Genomic DNA, 18,321 nt, shown 5'->3' with positions numbered 1-18,321 from the left:
TGGTAATGATGACAAAAGTTAGAATCTGTTCCGGTATGATAGTTTCTTTTTAAAATATCAGCTAGATTTTTATCCATCATAGACAAGTTTCAAGTTGTGTGAGCTTGATAAACAGTTTGTTAATATAAAAGGCAATTAAGCAAAATCACCAACCATACACATGGCTTTAAGATCTTAATCTAAGTGAAATTCATATCATTTATTTATATGTAACAACAAATGACCACTCTAGACACTTGAAATCATTTATTCAAGGCATTTTTACATAATCTTGCAATCATAGTATAGGCATATAATAAAAGAATGTGCGAGTGTAAAGAAGATTATAAAGCCAGTGTCTGGGCATTTAAAATAAGAGCTCTTCAAAAAAAAAGTTAAAAATGTTTTACAACTAGTATTCCTGAAAAATTTGGAAGAAACTAAAACGTCATTAAAAACATTACAATACCAAATCACATGTTACGTAGTTCATAGCAAGCAGTTATATATTAAATGTTTATATCCTGTGAGCTAAGACAACACATTTTACATTCAAGTTGAAATAATTCAGCACCATTTTGATTAGAAGGATAAATGACATGCTTTAAGCATTCAAAAGTGGCCCAAGACTTTTGGTAGCTGGGAATGAAATGTGGCTATTGATTGTGATATATAGAAAAGGGTAGTTTTACTTATTAGTTGTACTGTTAGTATCAAAACAAGTTATTTTTAAAACAAAATGTCTTCTGATCAGAAGTTCAGTATTTTAACATAATTTGGTAAAGAGGAATTCTTAGTACCATGATTTTAGTGAACTGCATTTCCTCTACAATCTGAATATTGAGAAAGATTATGAGTGTGATGATCTCCTATGAGGTCAAGGAGAAAAAACATTTGTTCTTCATTATTAAAAATAATGTCTAGTGAATGATTAGCAATTGTGAATGTCATTATGTAAAAATATAAAGATTTCCTGGAAATAGGAAAGCTATGTGAGACTGAATCCTAGCCTTAGAAGGCAAGACCTCTTTAATACAAACTGTGGTCTGAATAATTATGAGGCCACTAATATGGCATGTGGAAGACTCACTAAGTTATCTTCCTATTTTTTTCACAGTCTGTGTTTAAAAACCAGTCTCTTTTCAGTACTCAAAATTCTTTGTTTCATTTCTACTTCCTATTTAAAAGATTTTTTTATTTAGAGTTTGGTAAGGCGGGATTATATTTTTTATTAATAGATACATTTTACCAACTAATCATTATCTGTGAGTTTTCGTGGTTATTCAGAGAAGAGATTCTTTGAGGTTCAAAAATACTGAGTGTTAAATCAATATTTGTGAGTTATTTGAGAGTGTTTAGGAGTGATTAAGGGGGGAGGAATATTTATATAAGGAATAAGTGAGAATATTTAACCTTTTAATTGAATTTTTTTCCCAAAATCAATGAAATAGTATGTGTTATATTTAAAAGGCAGAGATTTCAGGGATTAGAAAGATAGTTTTAATTATTAGTAACACATACATGCATATATGTATTCATTTTAAACTTATTTTTTAATAAAATATGGTCATGAAAAACAATAGTGCTTAAAATAGAAATTTTCTAGACATGTACTTATGATGTTAAAAATGAGATAAGTTGAACCTAATGAGTAATAATGGCATTTTGAATACTTAATGAGGTTAGGGACAGCCTTTTTCGTATCGTAATGCCTAGCATGTTAGTCCCTAGCATATTTTAGGCCCTAAAATGATGGATCTACAGGCAGATGGAAGGCCAATGGAATGACAGTAAACACATCTCATACGTATCCAAAGGCCATGATATTAGCTAGCTTTTAGTATGGGGGTGAGAATCTTGATGAAATGATAGGTCGTAAATCTGTAGATGCCAGTCTGGCTCAGTATTATACTGACAGTAGTTTTTGTTTTTTAAAAAAGCAAGTATATTAAAATATCTCTATTAGAAAAGATTACAATTTTAAAGGATCATTCTACAGTCTTAAAACTAAAAGCAATCGAAGGCAAAGAGGTACATCAAAGAAGCTATTCCATAGCTCAGATACTAGCTCAATGGAAATTCTGGGTCTCTATCAAGCTGTCTGTATTGTCTCATGGTAAGTGTGTGCCTGGCAGATGAGGCTCCTGCAGCCCGCTCTATCTCCCCTGACGACTGCCCACCTCTAGCCCTTCTTACAGTGCAGAGCACTCGGTGAGTGAAGAATGGTTGGTAGTTGGTGCTAACTTTACAACTGTATGACACAATATAGGGATGCCACTCATTTTAAAATTCTACCTAATGTGTCTTGGCACTGGAAATACCTTGCTTGGGATTTGAATACTGGTTAAGAGAGGAAAACTTCTGCTTCAGCACCACTAACTTAAAAACTGTAATTTGATCTCTTTCTACATCTTTTGAATCTAGGAAAAAAAGAAATTCTCCAAATTCTGATGTGGCACATGGTTTCACAGTTTAAAATAAAATCACAGCTGTCTCATTATGCAACACACTCCTTGGTTTTGCAGAAAGCTGTTCTCTTTTGGTCCCCCTTATTCACCAACGTCTCAAGTATGTAATGCTATGTGCTTTGCTAGTTTGTATTATATTTCAGATACACACACAAAAAACACATATGACTGATTCCTAGATGACCCAGAATAATGTTTGTGTATTCATATACATTATGTCATCTATTCTGGATAATTTAAAAAATGTTAGTCTTACTCTTTTTAAAGCTGATCATTTAAAAAAGTGTAGAAAAGTTGAAAATCCTAAGTTTCTCACTAATATTCCTAAGTATTTTAGAGACAGTTGTGGTCTGGGGGACTTTTTTGTATGATTTTTATGTCAGCAAGGGCATTTTTTTGGCTAATAGTTAAAGATACTAAAGTGCATACTGTCTTTGAATGTATCACATCTATCATCAGAACGACTTCCCATTGATACAGTTGTCCTATGTCTAGCAGATCCCCATAACAGTAATTTTAAGAATGTCACTGAAAAGGTCTCTGCCCATAGAAAAATTAAAGAATAGAGGGGCGCATCAACAAATGTCAGACACAAGTTGGGCAGCTCAATTACTTAATTTGTTCCACAACAAAAGCTGACTTAAGTCAGAATGAACTTGTACACTTGACAGAAAGAAAGGAGTTTATCTACTAATTTTTAAAATGTAAACAAATTTTATATAGGGATGTAACTATCTGAATACATACATTGCCATTTCTCTGCTATATAGTAACATTTCTTGACACCAATGGTAACCTGTTTATTCCTCCCTCAGTACCAAATGTGTCCATATCTATTTAAACAGTAGGAGCTTCATTTCTAAAGTGATCTATGCTAGGACATATATAAGCCAGTTATTATTAAGGTTCACTAAAGTTTTAGAACTTTAGAAAATTCTCAGTTTTAAAATAATTTTGACTCATTCATCGAATTTTTTTTCCCTTTTGCACTATAATTTCAGAAGAAGCATAAGAAATTTGGATTTCTCAGAAAGAGCCAAGTGTGCAATTACAGAATTGAAACACTGTGTTAATTCACAAAGTAATGTGAATAATAATATTAAAAATTTCCCAAATAATGCCGATTGAAATGTTCAAAATCCAGTTATGTGCTTTGTTATAAAACAGTCCAAACAAAAATTCTTTTGTTGTTTTCTGTTCTCTCTTTCAAAATACATAAATCCTACTGAAGTTAATCTATTTTTTTCCACTTCAGAACACCAGGCACTGATATATCCTTTGGGAGTTTTGGCTTGCTTTCTAATACCTAGATTAAGAAAACAAAATAAAACAAGTTATTAACCTGATAATACTCTGAATGAGTATAGTAGACAAGTTTAAAGTCATCTTAAAAAAAAAAAAAATATATATATATATATATATGACAATTTCCCTCCACCTATGCAACAGTCACCTTCTGAAATTATCCATTAATACATTATTTAATACATGATTTGAAGATGGTGACTATGTCACTAGGAGAAAGTTTATGCCTGATACCTACAAACTTGATGTTTAGAGTTAAAAGAAACACCCTCTGAAACATGTAAGAATAAAGCAGGGCTTACAGGACCACCAGCCCTGGCCAAGTGAGTTCACTCTGTGCAGCTAGTGTGGCAGGCCCACCAAGAAGCAGGTTCATGACCTCCATACTGTCCGGCATTGGTTGTTTCCCAGCAAAGTTCTGGATGTAGAATGTTACACTAATAGGCCAAGACTGGGTCAAAGCCAGTAAATCAAATACTGTATTTATACTGTGATCACAGATCCCTATGTACATGAAATAAGAATCACTTAGTCCAGATTATAAACCATCAGTTTCCAAATAATTTCTGTGAATTTATTCCCAAGTAGTTTCTGTGAAGAAAGAACTTAATGATGGTATCTTAGAACTGAGCTGGGCCACAGAGTCACCTGGGTCATTCACTGGGTTTACAGAAAGGAAAATGAGAGAGAGGGGATACACCCAAGGCACACACTTTTTTACACACCGATACCTAGTGGCTCAGATGGTAAAGAATCTTCCTGCAATGCAGGAGACCCAGGTTCAATTTCTAGGTCATGAAGATCCCCTGGAGAAGGAAATGGCAACCTACTCCAGTATTTTTGCCTGGGAAATCCCATGGACAGAGGAGCCTGGCGGGCTATAGTCCATAGGGTCACAAAGAGTTGGACATGACTGAAGCGACGAACACAAACACACACACGTGCTCAGATATTTGATTAGCATGAAAAACAACCAGTGAACTAAGAGATGATATGTCTTTAAGAGTTTTGTTTTTTTTTAATTACAATAACATTACCAAGGGAATCACACACACACTGCTGCTTACAGAGTCACTGAGCGACCACATGGCTTTAGGCAAGATACACACCTTGCTCAAGAAACCTCAGAGACTCCCCATGGTCACTAGGATGAAGCTGAGACTTTTCAGCTTGCTCTTCAGTGCTCACTTTGATCTCGTCCCAACTTTTCCATTCTTTTTGCCCATGAAATTTATGCCTTAGCCAGGCTAACTTGCTTTTCCAAACATGCCCTGCAGTTTCTTCTTGCCATGTAGTTGCGGGTGATGTTGACTCCTCCTAGCATGGCCCTCCTTAACCCTCTCCAGTGCAGTCCTCCTCAGCCCTCAAGGCCCAATTCAAGTGCTGTCCTAAAGCTATAGCCAGAGAAAATTTCTTCCTCTGAACTCTTATCCCTATCAAGGGAGGTGGAACTGAGAGCCAATATAAGAGGCGAGCATCATTCTCCTGAAGGTGGGGGTTTAAGTCAAGGTTTTTGTACTTTTCCCATTATTTTCCATTCATAGATATGTATGAGATTGTTATTTAATTACAAATCACTACCCATGCGTCCTTTAACTTTTGCATATTTTCATCTGATCCGTATTGGTCATTAAAGTTTTTCATCAACCACTCTTACAATTTACAGTCAATGACAACTGGCTAAAATGAAAAAAAGAGAAAGAAACTCTGCTGGAACAGAGTAACAGTTTTTATTTGCTCTAAATGTCTGTCAATATCCAACCCAATGGATTCTACTGATGATAAACAAGCAAGTCACTTTCTATACAACAATAGAATCACCTCTCAGACTTTTTCCTCATAGGAGATCAGCAGTTGTACCTGAGAGTCACTTAGGTTATCATCGTAGAGGTCCTCCTGTTTCTAATGCATTTTATTTTAGCACCCCCCCATGCAATTTAAGCATTATATCAAAAAGTGCCAGTGAATAATGAGTGAATAAATTACGGAATTATAAAAATTAAGAGAAATTAATAATTTTAAATTAAGTTATATTCCTTTTCTGGGGATTTTCAGTTATACTGTGATCAGTTCCACACAGTGTGGGCCATAAACCCAGCCAGGTTTTCTGTATTTCAGGCATGTTCAGAAGAATTTACTTGATAATCTTCTTTCAGTCCTACACCTTTGTTTGTCATAGACTACATATGTCTCTAATGCTATAATGACACTTAAAAAACACAGGTTTTGCTCCTTCATGGAAATTCACCTCTCCGAGGTGAATGTAGCCCAGTCCACAGTGCACAGCATGGGCTGCTTTAAGCTCCATCTTTCCCTTGGCTATTAGCCCCCGAGTAGTTGACAAAATATGCACAACCAGACAGGTTCATGTGGAGTTCGGAAAGCCCACAAACTACAGGTCCATGTGCAGTAATCATTGCCCTGGTTTGTGTAACAGGGAAAATTTTCTATTATGTTTCCAGTGTGGTTCTGTTAGACACCTTTCTACTAACTCGTGCCTCTCTCCCATCACAGCAAACCTGGCTTGTGTTCAGTATCACTCTAATGGTATTCTTATTGTTGGGAAGGTATCCCTCCCAGGTGGCATATGAGTTAGAATCTATAACCCAGCATCACTGGGGCAGGCAGTGCCACAGGTCAGGGTGGGACAGAGACACAAGAAGGCAAAACTGCCCAACTTTCTTTCATTACTCTCGTCAAAGCACCATGTTATAGTAAGTGCTGGGATTCCTTCTAAAATTTCATCCGAAGAAGGGCTTTTGGACTAGAAAAATTATGAAGGCATCTCCACACAGCCCTTCTTTTGCAAGGTATTTCCCTATTGCTTGTGTTTGTAGAACTCAAATATGTGGAATCTTGATTTCTACAGAACAGGTGGTCTGACCTCTTCAGTTGTTTACTTTAAGGTAGTGACTTTCAAAATGTATTTTGAAGAATTCTAGGAATTTTTTCAGGGCTCCTTCATGGACTATGAGGAAGAGGCCAGAAACCCAACTCTTTGGGCTCCCACAAGGTCACCCACACTGCATATTTTACAGATTCAGCTGCCACACAGGCTTTGTGGGTAAATACATGTGTTCTGTGTCTTGTCTTAAAAGCTAAGTTTCAGGGTGATTAAAAACCTGAGCATATCTGCTCCTCCATCCTCTTGTTTTTGTTTAGTCCCTAAGTTGTATCCATCTCTTTTGTAATCCCATGGACTATATAGCTCACCAGGCTCCTCTGTCCATTGGATCTCCCGCTCAAGAATACTGGAATGGGTTGCCATTTCCTTCTCCAGGAGATCTTCCAGGGATCAAATCTGTGACTCTGTTTTCTAGCATTATCAAAAAAGGATCAGCTCCCATTATATGATAGTGCAGACTCGCTATCATTTTCTACCTTTGACCTATTTTACAAGGAAGCTGCAGTAGTAGTGAAAACAGATGTATGTGTAGAATGCCTATCAATGAATTGAAACTCATCGTCAAGAGAATTACTTAGCTAGGCAAATGGGACTCACGGTGAAATTGTGCAGCCCGAGGCATATGCGTGATGTCCTGTGTAGCGAATTTCACAGCGGACGACATTGTTGGAATAATCCGACTCAGGCACCAAATAGCTGGGATTCACACTGACCTAGGCAAAACAAACATCATCTGTGTTTCAGATTTCATCAGCAGTGTTTACTGGTTAATTTTTTTCCTCTTTCCAGAATGGAGGCTAAAATAGAGACAGCATAATTCAACTAAATCAGGCAAGGAAGAGGGTGTAAGTTAGGCATGTGTTTCAACTCTGGAGTTTTTGAAGGAGGCTGGATCTTTTTCCATAAAGTTCTTTCAAATAAGAATTTTTTAAATATATCTAGGTTGGTTTAGAAGTAGTTCTAGAAGATGTATAATTGTTTGCAGGACCATGAATATTTAACATTTGACTCCAGAGAATAAGCCCACTGAGTCACAATTGAAATACATTATGGGTATATGTTCAAAGTTCTCTACCTTGAGAATATAGTTTCCAGGTTTGACATCAGTGATATCAATCCATTGGCAGTCTATGTCTGCATTATAGGTATCATAGCAGCCAGGACTCAAGCCCTGAAACAAATAAAATTCAAAAATTAAAAGGATGGCATATGGTTAGAGTATGCTAAAGAATATGCTTAGTATTTGCAAATTAAATTTTAATTTAGTACTTACAAGAGTTTGACATAAAACTATACTTATATTGCATCTCCTTTGAGAAGTATATATTACTCAGCCTTATAGCACCTCCAGCTAAAAAAAATACAGGACTAATATAAGTAGTAGTACATCTCGCTTAAAAGTGTAATAAATCACTAGTGATAAATACAATCTTAAGTGACAAAATAGGCCTCCACCAAAATCCTTGAATATTACCAGTTCAGGAATAAAGGCCACATAATAATTTAGCTCAAATGTCTTGTCATCGGTGGAACTCTCTCCAATTTCTGTTCTTGGAAATTACCTTCCTATACTGTGAAAGCCCATGATACACAATTTGTGTATACATTTTATGCTATTTATCCGTCTATTCTCTATATTAAAATCATCCTATGTAAGAATGAATCTACTAGAGATTGTAAGCTCCCTAAGGATGGAGTCTTACTGCATTTTTGAATAGTTAACCCTTATGAAGTATGTATTATGTGCCAGGAGCAATTTTAAGCATGTTATATATATATATATATATATATAAATTTAATTCTCACAACTACACAAGGGAGAGGGTAGTAGTAACACATATTATGAATGAAGAAACTAAGGCTGTATAAGGTCAAATAGCTCATCCAAGAATAAATAGCTGGTAAGTGGCTGAGCTGGTTTTGAGTTCAGGCATTTGGGGTCCAGGGTCCCTGTTTGTAACCACCACGCTGTAATCTTTCTCACATCGTCACTGAATATTTTGTTGTTGTGTTAAAGGGATGAATGCCACGTCAACTCTACTTGCTCAGATACTCACTTCAGTAGTAAATGAGTGCCTTCTAGCGGCTGAGAGGAGAAAAACACCACTAAAATATGGTTCTTGCCCTCCAGCAAGTTAGTCTGGAGAAATTTGCTCAAAGTGGAATCCATAGGTATATTCTTGATTCCACTGGTTCTTTATCAGAAGTTTTCACTTTTGTATTTTCATTCTAATACTAATCAAAGTAAATTTAAAAGAATAGGCTGCAGTCCTTTAAACTCGATATTGTTTGGTGCTTAAGATCACCTTGGCCACCAGAGAGAGGGCAGAATCATCTGGAGCATGCTGTGCCAGTGCTGGTTTGCGGGGGAGCACTGTGTTCTCATACAGTACGCAATAGTACAGACAGGCCAAACTCAGAAAGGACCTGTGCCACTGCAGTGAGAAGTGTTTTCCCATGCTGGTCCATACCAACCTGCAATCATTCATTAACCTTATGCTGCGTAGTCAATATATTGTGAAGAATTTTCAGTTTCTGATTCCCAGCACATAATTCTTACTCTGGCACAGAGCATATACTCAGTGTTAGCTACTATCGTTGCTACTTCTACTACTAGTACCACCTTCATGGCACTGTAAGGGATTCACCAAATTAGATACCTATTTAAGACTGGTTTCAATAATGCTTATCTTACCCTCAAGTGAACAAGAGCACTTTAAAGAATGCTGACATTGGCACTCTACCTTACTCAGATGGCAGAATTTAAGTATAAGTTTTGATTATTTGAACTGGCAAACAAAAAAAAAGGGTTTTTCAGGGCAGTAAGCAAACAGGCATTTCCTGTATTCAAACTTGAAAAACTTAAAAAATGTAGAACCACAGCCAAGACTACATAAATTATTTGGTTTTAGCCAAATGTAACTATTACATGAATGAGGTTAATGTAATTTCTAGCTTCATATATATTTAATATGCAAATTCTTTGCAGCCCCATGGATTATACAGTCCATGGAATTCTCCAGGCCAGAATACTGAAGTGGGTAGCCTTTCCCTTCTCCACGGGATCTTCTCAGCTCAAGGATCGAACCCAGGTCTCCCACATTGCAGGCAGATTCTTTACCAGCTGAGGGAAGGGAAGCCCAAGAATTTATATGAGAGTATAAATATAAAGAAGTTATATCTAGTTTTATATTTGGATACATTTAAAAGGGTCATAATATAACTAAGTCAACACTGGGGCTTTGTGAAAATTTTTTTTCCCTTTAAAGGAAGCCCATGTTCAAGAGACAACCAGTGTAGTGAAAAACACAAATACATTAGTCATTTGCAGTGCAAGATCTAGTGAACAGTGGTTAAACAGGATATAAAATGGAGGGTAATTAATCAGAAAGCTACCACATAAAATGAAGTAGGGTCACCAGCCAAGGAGTTGGGGGATTCACATGCTGCCTATAGTCTTAGATTCAAATACTTCAGCACTGAGCTGTTCAGAGTGCCTCTTTTCCTAAGTTAAGAGAGTAAACTCAAGGTACCCTGCACTGGCAGGTGCTGTGGGACTTGGGGATCACTGTGTGAAAAGGGATTCTACACAAACATACGTGTAATGTGAGGTTACATCTTCTTGTTCTTAGAGTAAGCGCTGCCCCAGGTGAGAGGAACTGAACCTTTTGCCTTCCAATTGCTATGATGTTTTAAGTCCAGAGAAAGAAGCAGTGATAATATTTAGGTCACCAGAAAGCTTCCTGCCACAGGCCTGGAATTTGCTTCCCAAGATGCCAGCTGCTGATCTTTGTGCCCTGAGTTACATATATTCACTACTCCCTGCCAAGATTTCTGCTGGAGTAAAATTATAATGTCCTTTTACAAATTAGGGTTTCTTATGGAAATACTGGCGCGGCTTTTAACTGACACACATTTTCCCATTATAAGACATACAAACTGCTTAGGACAGCACTATTTTTAAAAATCCATCCAAAGAACATCTGACATCAATTATACCGTAGGTTTAAATATATATGCATGGAGAAAGAAACTGTCCTTCTGCTCTTCTCTGCATGATTAAAAGAGACATTTTTTTAAGTGCTCTTTAAGAAACTTATTTCTGTCCTTTTGTTAACCCCAACCACCATTCTGTTTTTAGCTCAGATGGAGAGAGAGTTTTACAGGTGACAAAACATCTCTCTCCTACAGTTACTTACCAGTTGAGTTGAGTGCAAAAATGGGAAACCCTTCCGATCTTTTCAGATTATAGACTACTGCTCTTCATTGTGGAACATACCAAGTATACACCTTGACCTTCTGTGATGATGGAATACTTTTTAAAAGTAATTTGGATCATCAAGCCATCACTTTCCTTTTCCCAATAGTTTACCATTTGGACTAGATGACCCCCCGAGTAAACTAGTTTTTCACAAAGATGGGCAGGAGGAAAGAAGATAGATGGCTGTTTTCTCTCTGAAGCGTGTGGGTTGCCATCCTACCTGTGTGTGTGCAGTACATGCAAATCGCCTGTGGTAGCCGTAGTCACACGATGTGTCCTCAAGACAGAAACTCGCTTTATGGCCCTCAGCCACTCTCCTCTGGGTGCTGGCATCAAGCAGGTCATAGTGGCTGAATTCATCCATGCTGTGGTAATGCCTAATGTCCCACACGACACAGAGACAGCAGTCAGTAACATACAGAGACAGCAGTGAGGATTCTAGATGACCCCCCACACACATACACTGCTTCCCACGTTTGTTTTTGCATCAAAATTGGGATCAAGTTGAGCTGCTTAAAGCTAGATTCATGCTAGATTTTTTTTTTTCCAGGACAAAAATCTATCAAAATGGTAAGGCTTTAGCTTTGTATGTGGGGAAAAAAAGACTTATTTTGAGTATTCTGCTTTTTTATTTCACCCTGTTTTATCTTTGAAGATTAAATAGAGATAGATGGTAAATTATCTTTGTTTAAGTGAAACTTGTCATATGTTCTCTAGTATATCTCCTTTGGCTGCTACTACTCATATTTCATTCCAAAAGAGAAGAGCACTTTTCTCTTGGGAGGTTTCTATGAAATTTTTAAAAATTGTATTCTCACGCATTTTAATCTATACTAAAATGCAAAGGAGAAATAAAAGCATGTTTTATCCACCATTCTTATCTAACTAGTATAAACTTTTATTTATAAATCTACTTTATCAGCAAAGTAGTTGCTCACATTTATTTCTTTTTTCATTTAAGTGAAGGTGCTGAACTGTTCATTTTCTCATAAAAGAACAAAAAGTGATGGCTCAAACTGTAGAAATTTTAAGAACATAAAACAGGATTTCCTGGCAATGAACACCTAAGCAAGTTACCAAGTCATACTGTAGAATTGGTGGTGGTGGTGTAGTTGCTAAGACATGTCCAACTCTTTGCGACCCCATGGACTGCAACCCGCCAGGCTCCTCTGTCCATGGGACTTCGAAAGCAACAATACTGGAGTGGGTTGCCATTTCCTTCTCCAGGGGATCTTAACAACCCAGGGATTGAGCCCAAGTCTCCTGCATTGCAGGTAGATCTTTACCAATGACCACCAGGAAGCGCTACCTGTAGTATACTGGGATAAAATTCTAGTGAAGCTAACTGATGTAATCTTATCAACAGTTTTAATAAGCTGGGCTTAAAAGAGTTTCCAGTTTAAAAGATAACAATATATAGTAACTGATGTATTATCCTAAAGATAGATTTCCTTGATTATGTCAAATTATATAGAGAAATTCTAGTGTAAATAACAGCAATTTTCTTCCTTTGTGTAAGGATTTGTCATGTCAAGAATCACCTGTAATTTAGAAAATGAACTATGGTTGCCAGGGGAGGAAGGGATAGTTAGGGAGTTTGGGGTGGTCATGTACACACTGCTATATTTAAAATGGATGACCAGCAAGGACCTGTTGTATAGCACATGGAACCCTGCTCAGTAGTATGTGGCAGCTTAGATAGGAGGGGTTTGGGGGGAAGAATAGATACATGTATATGTATGGCTGAGTCCCTTCGCTGTTTACCAGAAACTATCACAACACTGTTAATCGGCTATACCCTACTACAAAATAAAAAGTTCAAAACAAAAAGTTAACTCTTAAAAAACATAAAAAGAATCACCTGTAAAGTGAAAAAGCAACTCAAAAGTACCCAAGCATCCCATCCACTTACTGGTGACAACTGTGCCATTCCCAGGAATATCTTGGTCGACTTGGTAGGAAATCAGATGTCCCTTGGTTTTTCACTCTCTGGGGAAATCTTAGCAGCACCCTGTGATCATAATCTCTGACATCTCCCCTGTATGCTGAGCTGTGATTTTACAGAGAGAAACATTATGATTTTCACAGAATATGAAACTAAAGACAAAACTACAAGCAAAACCTTCCAAGAGTTCACTGCCCTCGTCTCCCAACGAGGTTATCAGTTCCAAAAGACTAGAGCATTTTGCATACATTTTTTTCCCACCCAGTTAAAGAAGATGTAAATTGGGGAAATAATCCTGATAGAGTATACCCAGATAAGATAAATAATTTAGTAACTTTAAAACAATGGCATTACTGTAAGACTACCATAGGGAATGCAATGGTGTATGATGCAAGACTCTAGTAGAATGAAAATGATGAGCTTGGATTTCTTCTCTTCTTTTAGCCTGACAGTTATAAAGGAAGTGGAAGAAATTGACTATATAAACATTTCTGTCTTGTAAAATATTTTGTGTGAATATATATTCAAATACTATCGATGACCTTATTTTACATTAAAAAAAATTGTGTGTCTTATCAAAACATCTTTTACTCCCTCTGCTGGTTTCCCAGCAGCAAACTCAGGGAATTCCATTCCCCAAACTGCTAAGATTTTATTTTAGGACTAAAGCTTTTAATGCAAAAGCAAAGCTCTTGCTCCTGATCTTATCCTGGCTAAAGTAATGCCAAAACAACTAAGTTAACTGTGACTTCAAACAGAAGAAAACAGTGCCATCCATCGGAGGGGTGACACACTGGCCAAGTGGCCCCCCGATGTTTTGAGGGGGTTTTAACAAGCTCTTCCATTACAGTATTTTTTCCACGGTATAGTAGTTTAATAGAACGTCATTGGAAACAGTTGGCTCCAAAGTTTAAGGATCTTGGAAAAAGAATAGGAGACCTCCAGTCTCCAGGCTAAGGGTTTGCTTAATCTCCCTGATTTATGCCACGGTTTGAAAGTCAGAACCCACAGAAATATTCCAAATTTTAATTCTCCACCCAGGTCAGCATGCCCGAGAGATCACGTTCCACTTCCCAACCCTTGTCTGCACAGAACAAGAGTGGTCAGGACCAAGCACCTGAGGAGCCCCCTGGAACCAAGACGAGGGAGCTAGGCCGAGGAGATCCCAGCTGGTACCTGGCCAAGCAGTTTTCCTCCGCAGCGCATCTAAGGTTGTACATGGCCATCTTTTGCACGTATGTGGACGCCTGGATGTAGTAGGGATCGGGCACCAGGTCCGGAAGACCTAAACGTCAGCAGGCGATGGGCAAAGCAGTGAGACAATTTAGCGGCCCCCACCCTGGCTCCGGGTCCCTCCATGTGCCTTACTCCTCACCCTTCAGTCAACTGGGCTGCGGTGTTGGGCTGCGGGTAGCAGAAGAATGGGGACGCCCGGGGCTGCAAAGTAAAGTGGAAACGAAGCAGGAGGGGCCAGGCGCGCGCGGTTTGCACCAAATTCCAGGGCTGCCTCGGCCGGCGCAGGGGGAGGGATTGGATCTGCACGGACCAAGGCCCGCCGCGCCCAGGCAGCCACGTCGGGGAGACGCGGAGCTGGGGAGACGGTGCACGGGGGTTAGTGGAGACTTGGGGTGCTTACCATACTGGAAGTAGCCGGTGCCGTATCCGGGCCGGTACCTGCTCCCAGGCCTGGGCCTTTCGTACGTGTCGTAATAGTTGTAATAGGGGTTGTCGTCGGTGTACTTATAGGGGTTGTACGGGTCGTCGCCCACCATGCCGTCCACGTCCACGCGGTTGGGCGGTCGCAGGTTACTGAGCGTCGGGACCTCTCCCGGTGCCGTCTGGTTATCAGCGCGCGAGGTCCCAGCGTCGTGGGCCCCGGACGTCGAGTAGCCAGCTTGGAACCAGTGGCGGGCGGCGGGCCTGGGGCGGCCAGCTGCGGCCGCAGAGGGGCCGGCCGTCCGCACTCGCGCCGCCGCGGTGCGGTTGTTGCGGAGCAGCAGGATTGGTGTGCGCATCTGTGGGGCAGTGGCGTTGGCGGCCCCCGGGGCGGTGGCGCCGGGGTCCCGTCGCCGTTGCGGCTGGTACTGCGAGCCCAGGCTCAGCAGGCTGAACACCTGCCCGTTGTTCTCCCATTGGATCTTCTGGCGCCAGGCGCCGGGAGCCGCCGCCTGTTCGCGAGGGGGCTGCCGGTGGCTGGCGGCCGGCGGGGCGCAGCGCACGAGTGCGCAGAGCTGCAGCGACCCGAGGAGTGCGGTCCAGGCGAAGCGCATCGCTCCCTTTCCTGGACTGTCCCCACTCCGGGAAGACGTAGCTCGGAGGGGGGGAAAAAAAAAAAAAACGGGGCTCAAGTCACGTGAGGGAGGGAGAACTCGTCAACCGAGGAGGCGGGCTGGACGCCCGGGTATCTCAGTCCCTACCAAGCAGTGCCTAGGGTGGGCTGCAGACCCTCTCCAGTAAAGGCGGCTGGTGAGACGTGGCACTCTCCTCTCTTCTCTTTCTCAGTCCTTCTGGAAGGCGACGGGGAGCGGCGTGGCGGCCCCGGCGAACGGGCAGTGTCTGGAGTGAAGGAAGGAGGAGAGATTTTTAAACTTTCTGGCACATTTGCAAAGTTACACAAGCCGTTCTGGCCCGGCCGCCCCTCTGCTATTTGTTCACGTAATGTGATTGGAAACGTGCAAGGCGGACAGCTCCTCGCCTCTGCCCCTCCCTCCCCTCCCCTCCCCGTCTTGTCCTCCTCCCCCCAGACACGTTGCACAGGGAGCGTTAAGGGGAAAGAACAAAACGGAACACACATCCTGAGACACACTCGGCTTAATCTGGGGCGAACATGCAGGAATTTCAAAAGACTCAGACAGGCAAAGGCAGCCAGGCCGTGGGGCGACGCCAAAATATGCATGAAGAAAAATGCTATTAGGTCACCAGCCCTGGAGAGGCGGGAAGTCGGGAGGTGGAGAGGGTGCTGGGGGCGAGAGTCGGGAAAGGGGGGATGGGGTGGGCGGAGGAAAGGTTGTGACTAATTTATCCATAAGGAGTTAACCAGACACGTTTCCCAATGCACACCCCTTGCTTTTATGGGAAGCGCCCTCAGCAAATAAACCCCAAGATATCAAATTTTGTTTTTCTGTGTGTAGGTAATATGAGAAATGGATTACAAATTTATTTCCTACAGTGAATATTTTAATAACCAAAAGTAAAATTTTACAGGGAGCAAAGCCAGCTAACGCTGAAGTGATGAATAAACCTGTCGCTTTCAAAATGCCGGCCTGATTTGTACTTTGGAAGTGAAGAACCATCTTTCCTTTCCACAGTGTCTCTCAGGAAGTTTCAGCAAATTCTGCCTCAGAGAGCACTCAGAAGGCAATTTCAAATAAGCATTTCATCTGCTTTTATTTTTTCTCTTTGTATGTCTAATAAGGAGGTTTGACTTTGAATTAAAAAAAAAAAAAAACTTAACCATTTGTTAAATGTTGATAAGTCAGTGAAGAATCCTGTGGTGTTTAATTGATCTTCCAAGCTAAACAAAGCGGTTGCTGAAGAAACAGTCTTGGGCTTCAGATTTGGGTGAAGACAAGGGAATGAGGGTGGCCAGGGGATAATGAGTGGGAGGATGTGGGTAGGAGGTAGGTAACTGACTGGAAAGAGATGTTTAGTGGACCAGTTGCTCATATGCCACTCAGGGTTTCAGCACTGCTGGAAGCATTTCAAAGGAAAAATTAAAATTAACAGCTTGATTTAAACTAGACTTGGACCCAGGTTTTATTCACCTATCACTCTTGGTCTCTGCCTCTGGATGTTTAACCACCACATTTTGGTTGTGTTGTGAACCTCTGCTGATTTGACTTCCCAACATCCACTTCACTATTTTCTGGTTGGAACAAATGTGTTTTCATTTTAGAAACTTCCCCTACAGAGTTGCCTTGATGATATCAGTGCAGAACTTCAAGTTCACCACATCAAGCGGTGGACATGAGATTCAAGCTTGGCTCATCAAACCATCTCCGTAGAATTCACCTCTTGAGCAGAAGTACACAAAGGTCAGAAATGTTGGAGCCCACTCTTCCTGCTAGTAAAGAAAGTTCCTGCAAGTTCTTGCTACCGATTCCCCTTAAGCTGTTTTAGGCCAGTATCTTCAAAGAGCTGATTCTTCAGCTTTTCCTTTCATTTTTCCACTGCATTCCTTTGTGGCTGAGTGTGGTCTGCTGCTGCTAAGTCACTTCAGTCGTGTCCGACTCTGTGCGACCCCATAGACAGCAGCCCACCAGGCTCTCCCGTCCCTGGGATTCTCCAGGCAAGAACACAGGAGTGGGTTGCCATTTCCTTCTCCAATGCATGAAAGAGAAAAGTGAAAGTGAAGGCACTCAGTTGTTTCCAACTCTTAGCGACCCCATGGACTGCAGCCCACCAGGCTCCTCCATCCATGGGATTTTCCAGGCAAGAGTACTGGAGTGGGGTGCCGTTGCCTTCTCCCTATTGTTTTCTACCCAAGAGCCCTGACTGACACTAAGGTGAAGGTGGGATGGTTCTCTTAGCTAATCAGATCTAGTGATTCTGAATCCAAGGTGATTGATTTGACTGTTACTCAGTCAAGCTAGATTTGCTATGACCCTGACCACACACCATCCTTGATCACAAACAGGTGTCAGGTGAAAACTTTCTGGTATTGCCAAATGTCTTATATGATGAAGATAAAAGTTCAAGGGCAAATCCCATGAATGGCAGGTCAGCCATGCTATCCCTCTGTATGAAGTTCAGAGGCATCTCTGTCTATCATTTTATGAACTTACTGCAGGACTTAAACTACTCAATTCCCTAAACCCACTAAGAGAAGGAATAAAAAGAAGAAGCAGGTGTATATAATTTGGATGGACAGGCCAAATTATAGGAGAAGCAGGAAGGGAGAGAGTGTAATTATCTGTCATCAGAAGAATGCTCTGTATTCACCCAGGACGAGCTCATTCCCCAGGAAAGAGAAGCCCGCAACCACTAGGGTTTGACCACACAGTGCTGAGGGAAGAACTCTGCCGTAGAGTTCAGACTGTCAGTGTGGCAGACCAGAGTGGCCCTTAATGGAAGGGTAGGAAAGTTTTCCTGAATCTTGGATAAAATACTCTAGCTTCTAATCCTGGTGTTTACATAAAAAGCTGTGTATCTTTGGACAGCTGACTTACTTTTCCTGACTCTTAGTTATATGCAGGATTCAAGGATTAACCCAAATCCTTTCTAAAGCATTTTCCCTCTTTTAAAACCACTGACTTTTGTGAATATCCAAGTAATTCCATTTACTTTCATGTAACTGGAATTTTCTGGTCATGACAACTGTATTTTCCTTTTGGAAACTTCCCCAACCCAGTTGCACAGTGGGGCTGACTGAGCTTTGTTGAAACTTCCCCTACTTCAAGCGGTGGGGGAAGAAAACCAGCTAAACATATCATTCATCAGCTCTTTCATTCACTATAGT

General features: G+C 40.6%; 1 protein-coding gene across 2 annotated transcripts; it reads right to left on the bottom strand.

The window, feature by feature from the left end:
• Positions 1–231: 231 nt before the first annotated feature.
• On the bottom strand, positions 232–15,412 carry LOX (lysyl oxidase). 2 transcript variants are annotated; one of them, XM_019964655.2, is made up of 7 exons: positions 14,500–15,409; positions 14,040–14,148; positions 12,831–12,968; positions 11,139–11,295; positions 7,733–7,828; positions 7,255–7,370; positions 232–3,753 (listed from the first exon to the last, which is right to left on the bottom strand). In XM_019964655.2, exons 1-7 carry the CDS (start codon positions 15,131–15,133, stop codon positions 3,747–3,749), a joined length of 1,257 nt encoding a protein of 418 aa, XP_019820214.2. In that variant the 5' UTR covers positions 15,134–15,409; the 3' UTR covers positions 232–3,746. The 2 variants fall into 2 exon arrangements, with proteins under 2 accessions (XP_019820214.2, XP_019820215.2); XM_019964656.2 differs by lacking the exon at positions 232–3,753 and having other exon boundaries at positions 7,251–7,370; positions 14,500–15,412.
• Between the last annotated feature and the right edge of the window lie 2,909 nt (positions 15,413–18,321).

This window comes from Bos indicus, chromosome 7 (assembly GCF_029378745.1).
Source record: "Bos indicus isolate NIAB-ARS_2022 breed Sahiwal x Tharparkar chromosome 7, NIAB-ARS_B.indTharparkar_mat_pri_1.0, whole genome shotgun sequence".
Taxonomy (NCBI): Eukaryota; Metazoa; Chordata; class Mammalia; order Artiodactyla; family Bovidae; genus Bos; species Bos indicus.
Note: the sequence above shows the minus strand (reverse complement) of the source record. Positions and strands in the feature narration are given on the sequence as shown.

Bases quoted from the DNA above. Each gene is read 5' to 3' on its own strand.
- LOX (XM_019964655.2), bottom strand. From the start codon at position 15,133: ATGCGCTTCGCCTGGACCGCACTCCTCGGGTCGCTGCAGCTCTGCGCA. The intron at 7,829-11,138 runs GTAGGATGGCAA...TATTTGTTTCAG, and splicing joins CATGTACTGCACACACACAG to GGCTTGAGTCCTGGCTGCTA. The intron at 7,371-7,732 runs GTAGAGAACTTT...TGTTTTGCCTAG, and splicing joins CTGGAAACTATATTCTCAAG to GTCAGTGTGAATCCCAGCTA.